The following is a 19,180-nucleotide window of genomic DNA, read 5'->3' on the forward strand; positions in this document are numbered from 1 at the left end:
GACCTACATAGACCACCTATATGTCAAAAGAGTTAGAATACATCTGTCTAGCACAATTTTCAATAAAATAGTATGCCTATTAAAGATATACCTTAAACGGGTCGTCCATCACTGATGCTGAATAAACTAAAAAAGAATGCATATTTACCTCCCAGACTATTGACAGTCATGTCATATTGTAAGCTTTTGACATGAACAATGTCTCATGAGTACTGCTACTAGTGGACACACTACTCAAAACAGGTGATTCTCCACTAATCGGCCAACCCTTTTGGGTATTTAATTTTTTTATGTTAACATAAGTCAAAGGCAGACATAACCAACTGTATTCAACCCAACAGAAGAACATCCTAAACAGGATATGATCAGAGTCTGAAGTGGTTTTATCAATTTACTTTTAGTTTCAGAACACTACTAAAAAGAAATGCATTCTGATATCAATATAGTAACTAGAAATAAACCAATCAAGCAACATTTGAATTCTTCTGTTCCCACGGATTTTCTACAGAAATTCGATTTGCAGACAAGTTATGCTCCATGAATTGAATGCCCATTACTTTCATGGTTAGAGGTTTCTTTTTATTTTTAAAAATGTAAGTTAAAAAAATAAATAAAAAATAATCTATACTCACCTCTTTGGCTCCTCCACTCCTCACCATGACCCATCCGGACCTTGTAGCATCATCTTATTACCATTACAAATGCTGATCACAGTCAAGCTAGGTCAAGACTATGCAAGGGAAAGGTGATGGTGAGGAGCAAATGGATGGAGAGGTGGGCAGTAAGGCATGTATAAGTATTTTTTTAAGCCTTTTCATAGCCCTTTATAATTCAGCAAAACTGCTGTATCTGTGCAGAGGCGAATTACAATAAAAATCTACACTCCACTCAAACAATTGCTCATCTCTAAACATCACATGCAGCGTGTGAAATAAATATTAACTACGTCACCAATTTTCTAAGAACACATTTTTAAATGCATTATTAACATGAGTTTCTCACTAGATATTGGCAAAAATCTATCTAAATCGACACATGCAAACAATTCAAGTTATAGATGTCCAAACATTTTAGTGATGTGTAATAATGATAAATGGCACTGGTAAAAAGCATTGAACACTCTGACCAAAATATAATTAATACTTCGTACAAAAGTCTTTGCTGGTGATGATAGCTTCAAGACACCTACCATATGGACAAACTAGTTACATGCATTGCTCAGGTGTGATTTTGGGCCATTCATGAACTGCTCTTTAACTCCGCTTTTTTTGTGGGCTCTTTCAAGGAGTTCTGAGCTTTTGCTCCTTCAATACATGTGCTATTGGTCAGGTGACTGGCTCGACAATTCTAACAGCCTTATTGTCTTTCACTGAAACCAATTGAGAGTTTCCTTGGCGGTGTGTCCTGCTGAAATGTCCACCCTTGTTTCATCATCATCATGGTAGGTGGCAGCAGATTTTTATCACGAATGTTTATGTACATTTGTTCATTTATCCTTACTTTAATAATAAGGCTTTGTGCGCACTAGAAAATGGAATTTCTTAAGAAAATTCCGCAGGCTCTCAAAGATTTCCGCACCTGCAGAAAAAAAACGCACCAAATCCGCACCAAAATGTACATGCGTTTTGGTGCTGATTTGGTGCGGTTTTTCTACAGGTTGTTCCCTGCGGGATTTCACAATTACATTAGTGAAATCCCGCAGCTACCTGCGGAAAAGAAGTGACATGCAATTGTTTTTGCTGCGGGAATCCCGCAGCAAAACCTGCAGCTGTCAAAATCAGCCTAGTGTGCACAGCATTTTTTTTCCCCCTATTGGATTTGCTGGTGAATCACTGCAGAAAGGTTAAGAACATTTTCTGCAGCGAAACATGCAGCGAATCCGCGGGAAAATCCGGATAGTGCGCACAGAGCCTAAGAAGTTTGCCAATGCTGAAGGCTGGAAAACAGCCCTACACCATGATGTTCCCCCCTCCAAATTTCACTGTTGATAATGAGTTTTGAGGGTCTTATACAGTATCTTTTGGCCTCCAAACTTGGTGTGTATTATGACATCAAAAGTGTTCAATTTTGGTCTCATCTAAGCAGACTTTATTTTCCAGTATTTCACAGGCTTGTCTAAATGTTATTGAGCAAACTTTAATGCGCTAGAACATGCTTTTTGTTCAGCAATGGAGTGCTGCATGGTTAGCAAACAGGCATGGAGGTTGAGTGCATTACTTATTGTTTTCTTAGAAATAATCGAACATGCTGATTCCAGGTCTTTCTGTAGCTTTCCATAGGTAACTCATGGCTCTTGGACAACTCTTCTGATAATTATTTTCCATACTCTGTTTGAAATCTTGTGTATAGCACCTGGTTGTGGCTGGTTTATGGTGAAATTGTGTTTTTTTTTCCACTTCCAGATTATGGTCTTTAGTTATTTAGAAATTCTTCAGTTATCAATGCCATCAGTATGTTTTACAACAATAAGGTTGTGAAGTTCTTGAGACAGCTCATTAGTTTTACCCATCATGAGGTGTTTCTCATGTGGCACTTTGGTAATTAGACACCTTTTAATAGGCCAAAAAAAACCAAAAACCCACAGTATTGCTCGTCCAAAATCAAGGGATCCACTTGATGTAAATGAACGATAAAGCAAAGTATGACCACATCCCAATGGGTGAAAAATTCAGTCCAAATTTATTCCATCACATGTAGAAACAGCAACGTTTCGACCATAGTTTTGACTTGCTTGATAAAGACTATGGTCGAAACATTGCTATTTGTGCATGTGATGGAATAAATATGGACTACATTTTTCACCCATTCTGATGCGGTCATCCTTTGCTATATGGTACCTTTTAATAGGCCATCTGTTAAACCAAATGGTTTATCACTAAGTGGCAGGATTGCTTTCTAATTGCTGAAAAATTCCAGCTGACATTATGACTTTCCATGGTTTTTTTGCACCTTTCTTCATGTGTTCAATACTTTTTCCCTGTCTCATTTCCCATTATTACACAGAACTTAATTTATAGACAGCTATGGTTTGATTTCTTTGCCTGTGTAGATTGGATGGGTTGTTACAGACATCTGATGAGATAGTCATGTCAATAGCACCTTTACATATATATTTATTTATTTAGAAAATTGGTGACAAATTCAATACTTATTTCAACCTCTGAAGTGTCAATGATAATTTTGCAAGAAACTAGTATTAGGTTGTAGTGAATCTGGAACAGTTTATACATGTTGCTAAAGGTTTATAAAATGCCTGGGATTCTGTTCTAAACCATCATAATGGCTTAGGAGAGAAGAACACAATATATCCAAAGAGTTGGCAGGAAAAAAGAATGCCGCACTTTCGGCCATCTGGAACCCACCCAATGTTCTAGCAAAGGCTTTAAACATAATGAACATGACACTGGCTTAATGACACTATGAAACCTGTTTATATTTATTGTGCAGAGTCAGGTGGTTAGTATAAATGCACAGCCGCTTTTCAGATACTGCGAAGGGTGCCCAAATACAAAACAAAGCAGCCTGTGCACCATCAAACTAGTCTATGGGGATTATGCACAGATCTGTTACCTACATCTGTAGCTTAGCCTTTATAACACTATAAGACTACTTATAAACACTTTAGATGATAAATTATCAGTAAATATAAGTACTTAGATGGTGAACTCTCCTAAGTCATTGACAACTTTTAACTCTCTATATCAATCTAGGAGCCGAGACCAGAATTTAATGTATTACTAGCATAAAATTTCCATGGCACTTTTAAATAAATTATATCTTTTAGGCAAAGTGCAAATATTTCCATCGGTCCATACTATGTTGACCAAACTTACATTGAAAAGTAATGGCCTTCTACTGCATAGGTGTAACCAAAACGGATTTTATCCTTCTAGTGAGCAAAATACTCACCACAAATGCAGGTCTCAGACAATAGACAGCATCCAAATCTCAGCAAAAACTTATCGCTGGCACACAGCCTTAATATCAGGCCACAAAGGCAACTGTGTAATTTTAGTATTAATATCAGGCCACAAGGGCAAGTTCTCATTACATGGTGTTTTGATTAAATGAGAATATTTTAACAGCTAATTATCACTCGGAAAATATGATTATGCTTGCATATTAATTAAAACAAAACCTAATTAACAGTTTTATATGTAGTCATAAAAGATGTATTGTGCTTTTTTGTATACGTCCATAAAATACAATCTGTGGGCAAGATGAGCAAACTTGGATTTTAATAAGGCAACGAACGGTGTTTCAACAGCTAGTTGTCAATTGTGAATAAATTCAGGGAGTCTAAAGTCAAACTAAATATTTATCTCCAGGCGCTGGGAGCTATCATTATATCATCAATCAATGTTGGTGGTAGCTTTATGGGGTCTTTGAGCAGGTTTATATTTAGAGGAGATTTTGACCTTTTTGTTTGGACTCATGTTTAACATTTGCCATAGCACTTGAACTACCGATACACTGTATAATATCTGTGAAATATTGCGCTGGGTTTGTTTTTGAAGTCCACACTGGTTTATTAGCGGCTTCTGAAAAATGGTTAGAAGTAAAAGTAATGTTACTGATCTCTAGCCTCCTATCAAATTAATCAAAGTAATAATGTATAGCATTAACTATGCATTTAAAGCATCAAGACAAAAAAACACAACTCCAGTTCTTGTAAAATGGTAATATTAAAGTATCTATTTTACACTAAACATTATCCATTAATCGAATAAACATAATTTAATACAGTATATGGCCAACAAACAAGTTCCCAAGTGGCAAAAAGGATAATGATGAAAAACAAAAAAAATATCTGCTACAAATGTTTACACTGCTAGTGCAGAAGGTTGACTTAAGCAGGCTTTACACGCTACGACATCGCTCAAGTAATCTCGCTGGGGTCACGGAATTTGTGACGCACATCCGGTCGCTTTAGCGATGCCGTTGCGTGTGACACCTATGAGCGATTTTTCATCGTCGCAAAAACGTTAAAAATCGCTCATTGGTGACATGGGGGTCCATTCTCAAATATCGTTACTGCAGCAGTAACGAAGTTGTTCCTCGTTCCTGTGGCAGCACACATCGCTCCGTGTGACACAGCAGGAACGAAAAACCTCACCTTACCTGCCTCCCGGCCACAATGCGGAAGGAAAGAGGTGGGCAGGATGTTATGTCCCACTCATCTCCGCCCCTCCGCTTCTATTGGGCAGCGGTTCAGTGACGCTGCTGTGATGTTGCTGTGACGCTGAATGAACTGCCCCCTTAGAAAGGAGGCGGATCGCCGGTCACAGCGACGTCGGTAGGCAGGTAAGTAGTGTGATGGGTCCGCGTGATTTTGTGCGCCACGAGCAGCGATTTGCCCATGTCGCACAACCGATGGGGGCGGGTATGCACGCTAGCGATATCAGTCACGATATCGCAGCGTGTAAAGCGGCCTTTAGAGTACATGGAATTGCCAGTTCTTAGCTGAACTAATAAAACAAAATAGTGGGAGAGAAAAAGAACAAGCATTTCCTTTCTGCTGAAAGACACAATGTTCTTTTCCCAGGTCATAGGCAAGGCATTTCAATGGAAAAAAAATCCTATATAAAAGATTGTGACAAATTTCAACTAAAATTAAAATATATAGCAAAGTTCTTATTAGAATGGATTTACACCCTTTAGATTTGCACTAGCATTACAGAAAGAATATTATTTATAATCATTATAATTTGAACGAATCCAAGTAATTTTAAAGAAGTTGAACACTACTTTTACATTGATGGCCTATCTTTAGGATAAGTCATCAATATCTGATCAGCTGGGTTTCCCACTGGGTGCCCTTGTCGATTAGCTGTACTTTGTTCCGGCAGCGGCAGCAGGTGGCCAGAAATGCTCAGTTCTAGAGCTGCCCTGTCACCTATAACAGAATCAGCTGGGTACTGCACGTCCACATGCCATTGATTTAAATGGTAGGGGCAACTCCGGAATTGAGCATTTTTGGCTGCTTGCTGCCTCTTGCACAAGAGTAGCTGATTGGCGGGGTGTCGAGTTTTGGACCCCGGCCAATCAGACATTGATGACCTATCCTAAAGATAGTCCAGCAATGTAAAAGAAGTGGACTACATCTTTAATTACTCAATAGTACATAAGAAAAAAAATTCTCAATTCCCCTATTGAACTAGTAGGAAGATATTTGCTTTTTTCACCAAAAATGTATAGATCAAATAATACGAATGTCCATTCTATGCTTGCAAAGTTTTTTCAAGTTGAGGATTTTTGTAAAAATTGAAACTGGAAAGGTAGTGCGTGATACTTGTCAAGTCAAGGTCCTGGTGTTCTTGATAGGCCACTTGCAAGTGCCTCGTGTGTGACTCGCTTGAGTCTTGCATCGCATCACCCGGCACAGCCTGACACTCTTCAGACAGAAGTGTCTCAGCTGCATAGAGATAGATGCAACTGTAGTGCCCTTGAGACTGGTCGCTACAGGTTACATCATCATATCCTTCCCGGGCAGGAAGAGGTTAACCCGGTAAGTTTACAATCACCTCACATAGCTCATCTAAACACAGTCAGGAAGTGACTCAGACAGTTGCTAGCAGACACAGGCACTAGGGAAACTCGAGGTCACCATAACAACGATCTGGATCCTTGCAGTGGGGCAGGAGTAGAAGTAAGTTACAAAGCAGACATGAAGTAGAGTCAGTTCCAGTCACACAGAGACAGCAGACACACTGTGGAGCAGCTCCCTGAGGGGTTGCTGCCAGGCACCCCTCAGGGAGGCAGAACAGAACCATCTGGGATGTAACACTGCACCAACCTCTGCAAGAGTCTCCTGCAGAGGGGAGCCAGCCAGACTGGGGCTAGTAGCACCTGGAGGGATGGGACCTAGTACCAGTAATCACGGGAAAAAGGAGTACAGCCACCAGGGACAGTATGGTGTGAGTACTCACGGGACTGAGCACAGGCGGGGTACAGAGCCCTAGTTCAGGAAGACGCTTCAGGCTCACCTGAAAACAATCTGCCCGGTGAGGGGACTGAAGCTGCCTGCCATATGGGCCAAGACAGAGAGTGAGAGCAAGAGGGGATCCCAAGACGCTTCAGGCCACGGGGACCCACCAAGTACAGAGCTGTGCACGGAGGAGAAAGCCCACCGAATACCAGACCGGACCGGACCTTAACCTGCCTGGGATAGACCAGAGTCTCTGACAGTGAGGACAAGCGCCTGGAGTGTGATACCATCTTAACCAAAGAATAACAGCATCTGGAACCGGCACCCGGTGACTGAGTAAATGCCGCCGCCCTGTGCTCTGGCGCTCCCGTGGACTGCCGCCCGGTTCTCACCAGCCTCCCGGGGTCCCGTTCTGCCTGTGGGGAGTGATATGAATCTGGCTGCACCCAACACCTGCCCCGGAGAGAGACTCTGCAGCTGCGGCTAATTTCTGGCCACACACCATGGGTGGCGCTGTGAAGCATTCCCCATTCCCATCCAACACCGCTGCTGGGAGAGGAAAGTCACAGGAAAGGTCTGCAGCAGAGAAGACCAAGACCCAGTCGCTATTGCAACTGGCAATATGCTTCCCAGGGACCTTTCGCCCTCCTTCCATCCCCATTTATACTGGACACCCGTTTGTTTGTCTTTTCATGTAGCTGACGGGGCCAAAGAGCCAGGTCAGGCCAGTCACAGCAACCCCAAGAAACCACTGGTCCGGTGACAAGTACCCTAATGCCCCGTAGGGAGCTACACAACTGACTCATTCTTGTCAGGACAATGATGCAATGTAAGACTCACATGAGATATGCGCGAGGCACTCAAGTGTGATTCCAATCATATGCTCATTTCTGTACCACAGACTATCATCACATACCACAATGCACATCATCAAAAACCTTGTTGGGACAAGATATTCCTTATATAAAATGAAGTAGTTCCAGCATCTAATTGAATTGCTCTATTTCTCTAAAATAATTTTACTCTACAGAGAAGTATTAGGTTTAACAAAAATGAAAATGTTTTTTCATATTTCTAGGCAAATATTGAGTAGTTGCTTGAGACTATCCTATGCTTAAGAGCTTAGCAAGTTAATAAAACAGATGTCTCATTCTTTGTTTTTCTATTAGTGACAAGACAAATAAGGACTTTGGGTCACACTTTGTTTTGTACTTCAACCCTGGAGATCAAAGGATTTACTACTTATTTCTTAGCTTAAAATAAATATTAGAGAATAAAAAGTATTCCAAGAGAAACATCACATATATCTAACATAATAGTTTAACAAGAAAAACCATTTACATACAAAAAGTCAAGTAGCTTTGTATTATGAATCCAAAAAAAATAGTGAAGACAAAAACTTTTCAACTACAAAAGGTGAATAGGTTATCCAATTCCTAAAAAAAAGAAAAAAAAAAAAAAGAACTAATTACCCTTTGCTTCACCTTAAAGATACAGTGCTTATGCTCTGGCAATCTACTTCAAGTTGCCATCACATAACCACCGCAGTCAATCAGTGGCTATTGTAGACTCTAAGCACTTGCTGCAATCACATAATTGTAAACAATGCTAGAGAGGACCCCTAAGCATCAACACAGTATCACCAAGGTAAAAAAGAGATATAGTGCTTTATTTTTTAACTAGTATACTACTACCATGCTCGGGTGCTCGTTCCTCGTTAAGAGCAGTTGCATGTTCAGACCTCTTGACTTAAATACAAAGTATAATGTAAGTCAGTAGAGAACTCAAGCATATTTTCAGAAGATTTCCTGCACAAATGTGAGTTCTCCATTGACTTTAATTATACTTGGGTGGCCGAGCTGTGCCCATCTGAGCACTAACTGGTCTTAACAAGTACAGAGCACCCAAGCATGGTAGTGCTCGCTCATCACTACTAGTTACCAATATGCTCTGTTGTTTCTAATGATCTTTTAGCAATTGGATAATTATTTAAACTTTGCCAAGCTGAGAAAAAAATAGGGTGTATAAATACCACCTGAAAATCTCTGTGGTTGTCACATGCTACTACAAAAGGGGGAACATTTATGAAGGAAAATGCACCAGCGATCTGGCACAACGTCCGTCCAAAAAAACTCTATTATCTGTTTTATAAACTTTCTGCACATTACAACTTTGTTTATTGGTATTTTTCTGCACTTCATTTGCACGCATCTTTTAAGGCCCACTTAATTTAATGACATAGGCTTCCAGCCAGCATTAACGCATTGACTAGGGCTTGGGTGATGCCTTTCATAATGTCACAATGTGCACCATGATGGCACGCAGTAACGTTGGAGAGTTGTTTAATGGTTGAAGCACTACCCTAGTTTGAAGCAGGTCAGAGAAAATGCATGCAACAAGAGAAGGGGTAGGAAAGGCATGGGAGACCCATGTGTTGGGATGTGTTGCAATGGGACTGGTGAACAGGGAGGGGAGTATTAACTTTATATTCTTCATCTTATAACTTTGATGCGAGTTGAATTTCCACGTTAAATTTGAGTGATTTCCAGCAATCAAATCACAACAGATCCGTGAATTTCCATCAGTCATATATGACACATCCTTATTTAGAAATTACTAGCTGTACTACCCGCCTTCGCCCGGGTTAATAACTGTTGTTAACAAAATTGAATGTATTACCATTCCCGGGATAGAATGTATAAATAGAATGTATTAACGCCCGGGATAGTAACTGTCTCTCTGTTTCTCTCCCCCCATCTGTATATGTAGCTCTCTGTCTCTCTCTTACTTTGTCTGTCTGTCTCTTTCCCTGTCTGTCTCTGACTTTCTCTGTCTCTTTCTCCGTCTGTCTCAATCTCTTTCCCTGTCTGTCTATCTAGCTCTGTCACTTTCCCGGTCTGTCTCTTTCCCTCTCTTTCCCTGTCTTTCTCTTTCCGTGTCTGTCTCTTTGTCTGTCTTTTTACCTGTATTTGTCTGTCTCTTTCTCTTTCCCTGTCTGTCTGTTTCCCTGTGTCTGTCTCTTAACCCGTCTCTCTCTTTCCCTCTCTTTCCCTGTCAGTCTGTCTCTTTGTCTGTGTCTGTCTCTTTGTGTTTGTCTCTTACCCTGTCTGTGTCTGTTTCTTACCCGGTCTGTGTCTGTCTCTTTCCCTGGCTGCATTTGTGACACGCCAACATTCCATTTAAGGGCGTGGCTGCGCATTCCTCTGAAGTTCTGGCTGCACTGTTGCTCCCAGCTCCATTCGCTTTAATGGAGGCAGGTTTTTTGGTGAATAACTGTAAATCGCGGGGTTAAAATTTCCCCTCAAAACATAGCCTATGATGCTCTCGGGGTCCAGAAGTGTGTGTGCAAAATTTTGTGGCTGTAGCTGCGATGGTGCAGATGCCAATCCCGGACATACATACATACATACATACATACACACACACACATACATACACACATTCAGCTTTATATATTAGATGTGTATTAGAGGAGGATTATTTAAAATCAGCTTTGAAAGTTAGATACCTTATTTTGATCATATTGCAAAATATTATTTGTTTCAAGTCTTTTGCATTATTAGGTTTAATGAAATGATCAATTTAACTATGTAACACAAAACTTATAATATGAATTATGGCCTAAAACCCTTCAATACTCCTTGTAAAACAATACAATTATGCAGTAACGTTCATTGCATCTGGAAGGTAAGGCATTATGAAAATGCATCAATCATTTGTCTGTCATATAAAGTTTACAAAATAGTAAAGGCTTGAAAGCATGAGTAACCAACAGAAACTCACCAGAATATCTTTTCCAGCCCACTTACATTCATCCCTCCGAGTATTTGTTACAGGCCATGTAATCTGAAACAGGGATAAAAGATTGCTTGTTAATTACAAGTAGGTTATAGAAGAATAGTGAAATGTTGGATGTTTACTTTAAAAGTGTACCTTATATTACATAAAATATAACTTCATTAAACACAGTATACAGCTAGACAAAGTCAGAAATTGTGTGGCTAACCTATACATTTCTGAAATTTCTGAAATTTTCTTGTCTATCTATAAATGTATTATCTTCATACTTGTTAAGAGTGGGCAGTGCCTGGTGTGATGAAAGAGCGGGGTTTTAATAAGAGATTAGCTGATGCCCACACACTGCTGTTCCCTCTCACCTCTCGTAGCATGCAGCCTCACAAATACAGAGAAAGTGCAGCTGCATCCCCCTCCTCCCCCTTTTTATAGCTAATTATTAGGTCTCTGAAAATACCAACCTGTAATAAAGGAACTGCATTTTACAGAATGGTTGTGCCACATAATCTAGCTCTAGATAAATATGAAGGAATCCATTGCACTGGCATCAATGGCACCCATAATCACTGTAGGGCTAGGTTCGCACACTGCGTCTTTTTGACGCTGCATTTTTGTGCGTTTTTGGCCGCTAAAAACGCACAAAAACGCACCTGCGTCGAAAAAACGCATCAATAAACGCATGCGTTTTTGCCGCGATTTGGTGCGTTTTTGGCTGCGTTTTGCTGCGTTTTTGATCTCTGCGTTTTGCTGCGTTTTTCCAATGCATTGCATGGGGGGAAAACGCAGAAAAATGCAGGAAAGAACTGACATGTCCATTTTTTTTTTTAACTCAAAAACGCAGGTAAAAAAAAACAGATGTGTGCGGACAGCAAAAATGAAAACTCAGACTTTGCTAGGGAAGCAACGTCCTGCAGTTTTGAGGCCAAAAACGCACCTGAAAAACGCGCAAAAACACCGCGAAAAACGCACTGTGCGCACATAGCCTAGTAGTGTATTTACACAAATTGGTTAGCAGTACTTCTTTTATACGATGTACACAATTTGCATACAAATAATCAGCACTCCCAACAGACATTCATAGCATGCAGATCAATAATTTAAACTTTGCTATATCTGTAGAAGTACTATAAGCATAATTGTAACGTTGTGGAATCATAACCTCCTAAATTCATTTTTTGGGTTTCTGAAAAGATTCTGTTTAAAGGGAACCTGACAGCCGTGTTTCTTTACTATTAAACTAAAAGAATCCCCTTCTGCAGCTCCTGGGCTGCATTCTAGAAAGGTGCACCTTGTTCCCTGACTCCCCTTGCAGACCCCAAAAATAACTTTATAAAATCTGACCGCCACGTATTCGAATTGCCTGATCTAGTCGGATGTACGTCCTCTTTTTCGGCTCCTGTCCCTCCTCCTGCTGCTGTTCACCATCCTCCTTTCTTGATTGACGTGGATGACGCCTCCGTCATCCTCCACGTTGCTCTTTCAAATCATGCGCCTGTACAGTCATTTCCGCTCGCATAGGTGCAGTTCGCTCTGCCATTTCGCATGTAGATCAGAAAACATTTTTGCCCACGCATGCACCGATGAGCTATTTGCGCAGGCGTGAGATTTTGGTTGGTGCTGTGCATGGCGTCACTGCATCATCCTCGTACCCGACCTAATCCTCGCGCCTGCACATTTAGCTCACCGGCGCACTCGAGGGCAACTAAGTTTTCTGCTCTGCCCGCAATATGACAGAGCGAACTGCATCTGTGCGAGCGGACATGACTCTGCACAGGCACGAGATTTGAAAATGCAATGTGGATGATGACGGAGGCATCATCCATGTCAATCAAGAAAGGAGGACGGCGAACAGCAGCAGGAGGGGGGGACAGGAGCCGTAAAAGAGGACGCCCATCTGACTAGATCAGGTCATTAGCATACGTGACAGTCAGATTTTATAAAGTTATTTTTGGCGTCTGAAAGGGGAGTTAGTGAATAAGGGAACAAGGTGCACATTCATAGAAAGCAGCCCAGGAGCTGCAGAAGGTGATACTTTTAGTTTAATAGTGAAAAAACTGGTGACAGGTTCCCTTTAAATTTTTGAGCAGTTTATTATTTTTTTTTTAACCAAAGAATGGCATCATGATCTACTAACTTTAAATAACTAGACTTAGATATTACATTTTGATGGGAGATGCGGCTTATTTAAGAAATGGTCACAGGTGAAGTTGGCGCCACTTTATTTACATGCTCCTCTCCATCAGTCACAATAGTGATCTGGAGCCACTGCACATGATAGCAGGTCAGTGGTGAGACTCCCTAACACTCACGACTCTTCTTTTTCTAGGCCAGCCTGGTGTGATGTCACACGTGGATCATGCTGCAATGAGGACTTCGAGTCAGGCTGACTAAACAAAAGAAGAGCCACGGATGTTGGCAGGTAAAATACAGTATTCTCAGGTCTGTGCAGCTACCATAGACCACTGGCATGGCTGAAAAAAAATTGGACAGAGGAATCTCTTTGCACCAATTCACACAAGATAAGAAAATGGTTATTATTACTTGCAAAACAGACTCTGAAATCTGCCAGTGGGTCTAAGAAGATCTTACAGGAATAATAATAATAATATTTATTCACTTATATGGCACTATTAATTACATAGCACGTCACATAAATCAACAACACTGCCTCCATTGGGGCCCACAATCTAAATTCCCTATAAGTATGTCTTTGGAGTGTGGGAGGAAATCAGAGAACCTGGAGGAAGCCCACACAAACACGGGGAGAACATACAAACTCCTTACAGATTATGTCCTTTGTGGGATTTAAACCCAGGACCCCAGCACTGCAAGACTGTAGTGCTAACCACTGAGCCACTGTGCAGCCCATTTAAACTACTCATCCCTGATTTCGCCCCAAAGACATCTAATGCCTGGAATCTAATTTTAGTTCCTAGAAATATTGGGACAAGTATTTTTTTGCAAACATTGATATTCATGGTTGACTCAAGAGACATTAGCTAAGAAATGACAATTTCTGCGGCCAGATTTTCTATACTAATAATAATAATAATAATATTCATTTATATAGCGCTATTAATTCCACAGCGCTTTACATACATCTCTATCAAATGTTTTTACTCTTAATGAGTTAATTGTAAATTTTTAATTAGCTGCATATTGCATTTTGTTAAATTCGTTAAATTCATAGTAACCTGACATATATATTTTACAGATCTAACTCATCTCAGTGAATTTGATTGTACATTAGATGACTTTTAAGGAGCTGTGTTATCGTAGACGGATATACTAAAGGATTAACATGTGAAGTGGAAACATTGCATTTCTAATTCTCAACGTATTTGTTAAAAAAAGGAACCAAAAAAGGTGCAAAAATTGGTCATTAAAGTGTCTCTTCTGATTTCTGTTGGAGCTGACAATATTTTGCTTAGGATTGTTTTCACTAAAATATAAATAAAAATTAGCTTAAACTAATGCTGGTTGCACCAATAACTAAAGAGATGTAACTATAATACATGTTTATATTGACTGTATTCATTACAATACAGTGCTGTATCTTTAATACCTATGGTGTATATAGGACACTAAAAACCCAAAGTGCAATCTGAATTTACTACATAAACTGTTGTAAATTAGTTGGTATTGGGCCATAGAAAAGGTATTTATCCACAGATACATTACTAATACAGTCTATGATTATCACTAGTCTTTTAATGCTACCTAAGCTCAGTACTTCAAGCAAAGTAAAATAGACTTCGCACCCACTGCAATATCCAGGAGATCCTCACAGTCAATTATTCATGCTTGTTGAAGAGCTTTTAGGAATTAGGTATAGAATAAAACATGATCCTCATTTAATTCCAAACTATGAATCTATTGGGAACCTTGGATAATGTAATATAAATGGAATGAAGGAAGTTACACGTGACATTAACCAGATATTGGTTCTTGCATGAAATCAAGTGAGTGAAGCGCATGGAAGAATTTTCCTTATTCAATTTATTGGATTAGATTTCTTGTGGGAACAAAAGAACAATCCTAGCTGTACAGAGAGGTTTCTGTCAGTTGATCGCTTGTAATATTAATTCTGGGCCTGTAATAATAAATATTCATTTGAATAGAGATGAGATGAAATTTGAATTGACAAAATTATGTGGAATTTCCCATAAAATTAAATTTACAAACCTTATTACCCTGCCTGTTCAGTCTAGTTCAGGACTTTAAACCACGACAAGTCCTCATACATTACTGTGAGTTGCACGTTGTGACGTCATGTAAATGCAATCTGCAGTGAACTCAGAGGCCTGGTCACCGATAGAAATCCTGGCTTAGAGTGAACCAGCCAGAACTACCAAGAAGCAAAAAAGAAGCTTTACGGACATAAAGGTAAGCAGTGAGAAGTGCTGCTTGGCACTTTTTCTTCTTTCCTCGGTCACATATTTGACTTTCTCACACTAGGCCAGAACTTCTGGCAGTGTCCAGGCCTCAGCACACACTAGTGACGCCTGATATTGGATAATGCCAGGAAGTCCCTAGAGTGAACAAGCTGGGAGATGCGGCTTGCAACAGGGAAATCAGTAGCTCTGAGGACCCGTAAGCAGGCGACAAGCTACAGAGGGTTGAGACAGGCGAGTGATCAAGCGAGAATACTTTTTTCAAAACATTTGTCATTCTATGGTTCAGCAAAATGTTCTTTGACAAATTGGAGCCTATGTGTTTAATTATAGGATACTATGGTGTCATGTATCAGGTTCTTGTCTTTCTTTTATTTTATTTCCAGAAAATGACAGCTGTGTTATTTAGCAATCATCTGCCCCTTGATCACTGAGTACAGCGGAGCTTCGCCTACTACTGTTGACTCCCTAAATGCTGCAGTGAATATTTGGCTATAGCATTTACAGTGTGCAGCCACGGATGCCCAATTCCAAGTGCCTATTAGTCAATTGGTCACCATGACAGTCATGGATTTGCTGAAGACCCCAGGGCTAGTAATGATGGTACTCCTATGAAAATCAGCCTTTGGCTGGCATTCATTAGGAGACCATGATTTTAACTTAATACTTATACTGCAATACAGTGGTATATACAACAAGCAATTTGGTGATTGCAGGTTCAAGAGGATAAGAAAAAAATAAAAGTAAAAAAATATTAAAAATTTATCAAATTTAAATCATCCTCTTTTTTTCTCCAGTTACAAGGAAAGAAGCAACAGTAATAAATATAAAATAAACATATTTGAACTCTACCATATGAAAAGTCCAAATCAATTAAAATATGAACCAATGAGTAAACAGTCAGGGAAAATGAAGAAAAAAAAATCAAAATGGCAGAAATCCAAATTTTTATGGTTCCCTGCAACACCACATAAAACTTAATAAGAAACTATCAAAATGTCATTTGTACCTTCAAAATGGTATTAGTGGAAAAAACTGCTCAGGATGCAAACAATAAGCCTCACACAGCTCTTATGACCAAATATTGAAACATTATTGGCCTTAGAATATGGTAACATAAGCTTATTGTTTTTTTACTAATTTCTGAATTTTATTTCATCACTGAAATAAAATAAAAATCAACCCACAAAAAAACAGCTCTCATAACGGTATGTGGCTGAATAATAAAAAGTTATAGCTCATGGAAGGATAAAAACGAAAATGTAAATGTAAAATCGCCACATTTGGAATGGATTTATCAGGCCGGCAAATTTCTGTAGTTAGTGCAGATTTCCTTACAGACTGCACAGAACTTTTCTCCATGAAATGGCTGCTGATAGAGAAGGATGTGACCCAATCAGTCTATCAGCCTCCGACAATTTTGAGAAGGTTAATGGACTAGTCTTGTCACAGTCTTCTGTATAATCAGCCTTTAGGATTTGTTAAAACATTGCATTTTTCTATAGGTTTTTTTCTGCATAAGTATACAATTACAATGTGTTGGCAGGAACACAGGAGCTTTTGTTGCCTTTTTTGCTGTTTTTTAAGTTAAATTTTGCCACATTTTTACTTTTTTTTTTTTTATTCATTTGAATGGATTAAGAACTAATATTCTGCAGATCCAAATGCATAGCAGCTCAAAATATGCAACGAAAAAGGCACACCCTAAAAAAGCACGATGTGAACATATCTTGTCGACAGACATGTTGCTCAGTTTGTGTTGTATAAATGAGGCACAGTGGACAACCCCTTTAAATTGTTCCTGTTGGTTCCAGTTTGGTTTACTACAAATAGAAATCTTGTCAATTTACTAATTTGCAATGGGGGTGGAAAATTTTTGAATGCAACTATGTATATTCTTTTTATAGGTTATGTTATTTTATATGTGGGGGTCTTTACCAAATGTTACAAATGTACAGTAATATTTGTTAAAAATAAAAAATTAGGTTTTTTTCTAAAGAAAGCAGCGCTTATATGAGTTTATGCTTTTTTGAGCACCCATTTGAATAAGACCATAAAGGTGCATCCACAGAATTGTACTATGTCAGGTTTCGTCCAGGTGTTTTGAATATGGTTGTGCACCATAGGACCCATTATCGGCTTAGGAGAGGGGCACTTTTGCTTTTTACAAGTTAGGCTGAGTTCACATGTCCTGTAGGTATCTGTTAGCATGAATCCATCAGAGATCTGATGGCAAAAAAGTTGTGCAAATAGCAAACACAACTTTTTGGCCACTGTAAAAGGGTTATCCGGATTATTTTGCTTTTTTTTTGGTATTTCAGTTTTCACCTACATAGGAGCAGGTAAGTAGATAGCAACTTCTTACCCAGCTTACTGTCAAGCCCCTCTCCCCAGCTCAGAGTGGTTATGTGACCGTTCCTGTTGGGATTTTGCTGCTTCCTGTGACATCACAACGACAGGGGCAGGACCTTGTTGACGGGCAACACAGCCGACATCATGTTGCCGCCCTGCTGCCTACCAAGTACAGTGCGATGCAGCCCCGCCCCCTCCCCATATTTCGCACTCTCCTTCTCCCCCTTTGTGCTGCTATCTTTGCCCTGTATGTGCCGGGCCCTGGACAAACATGGGGACCCACTCGCTGTAAAGACCGCGCTATTTGCCTGATGGTGTCCTCAGCTCTTTATGATGTATGAGGCTTGGTAACTGTCTCCCTCCTCCCCCATGCACTGTGTCTCTGCACTGTGTGATGAATGCAGCATCAGGTGCGCCTGAAGTTAAGTGAATACTGCCAGGAGCAGAGACCAGTGACGTCACCTGACACCGGTGTCAGCAGCACTGAGCTCTGCATCGCTCTGCTATAAGGACAATATGGGGTGACAGACAGCATGTGGGGGGGGGGTCAGAAAAGACAATGCAGGGGGAGAGAAAAGAGTGCACAAGTGAGAGACAGAGCGTGGGGCAGAGGAGATAGTGCAGGGAGAAGAGAAGAGAGTGCACTGGTGAGAGACAGAGCAGGGGGGAAATCTATGTGTGAGTATATACATATACATCATACACATGGTGTATATATCTACTATAGACTCCCATTAGGTGCTATGCATAATCAGTATGCAGAGGATGGGCCTAGACAGGGGCTGGACACTGAGGCTGGGCGGTGCCAGCTATGACTGGGAAGTTTGGAAGTCAAACATGTCATGTTTGGTTGAGTTGCAGGAAAAAAAGTGGCTGCAGAGAATAAAGTGAAAATTCAAGAGGAGCAAAAGTTAGAAACAAACAAATAATGTAGGAACATTTTAAGTGACAATACAGCACAGATTAGCTTAAAAAAATAATTTATGGCCAGACAACTTCTTTAACCCCTTCAGCCCCAAGCCTATTTTGACCCTAAAGACCAGGACATTTTTTGCAATTTTGACCAGTGTCACTTTATGAGGTTATAACTTTGGAATGCTTCAACGGATCCCGGTGATTCTAAAAATGTTTTTTCGTGACATATTGGGCTTCATGTTAGTGGTACATTTAGGCCGATATTTTTTGTGTTTCTTTGTGAAAAAAAACGGAAATTTCGCAAAAATTTTGAAAATTTTGTAATTTTCAAACTTTGAATTTTTATGCTCTAAAACCAACGAGACATATGAAACAAAATAATTAATAAATAACATTTCCCACATGTCTACATTACATCAGAACAATTTTGGGGAAAAAAAAAATTAAGGAAGTTATAGGGGGTTCAAAGTTGATGAGCAATTTCTCATTTTTACAACAACATTTACAAAGCCACTTTTTTAGGGACCACATCACATTTGAAGTAATTTTGAAAGGTCTACATGACACAACACCCAAAAGTGACACCATTCCAAAAACGGCACCCCTCAGGCTACTCAAAACCACATTCAACAAGGTTATTAACCCTTTTGGTGTTTCACAGTAGCTAAAGCAATGTGGAAGGAAAAAATGAACATTTTACTTCTTGCAACAAAGATGTTAATTTAGCCTCAAATATTGCATTTCATAAGGGTAGCAGGTAAGGGTAGCAGGATTAAATTAATCCCCAAAATTTGTT

General features: G+C 39.8%; 1 protein-coding gene across 1 annotated transcript in view; it reads right to left on the minus strand.

The window, feature by feature from the left end:
- SEMA3A (semaphorin 3A) overlaps positions 1–19,180 on the minus strand; it is a 376,079-nt gene that overhangs the window by 242,401 nt on the left and 114,498 nt on the right. Inside the window, exon 3 of the mRNA XM_075345229.1 lies at positions 10,712–10,774. Coding sequence (XP_075201344.1) covers positions 10,712–10,774 — 63 coding nt within the window. The remainder of the gene's footprint in view (positions 1–10,711; positions 10,775–19,180) is intronic.

Source organism: Anomaloglossus baeobatrachus, chromosome 4 (assembly GCF_048569485.1).
Source record: "Anomaloglossus baeobatrachus isolate aAnoBae1 chromosome 4, aAnoBae1.hap1, whole genome shotgun sequence".
NCBI classification, from domain to species: domain Eukaryota; kingdom Metazoa; phylum Chordata; class Amphibia; order Anura; family Aromobatidae; genus Anomaloglossus; species Anomaloglossus baeobatrachus.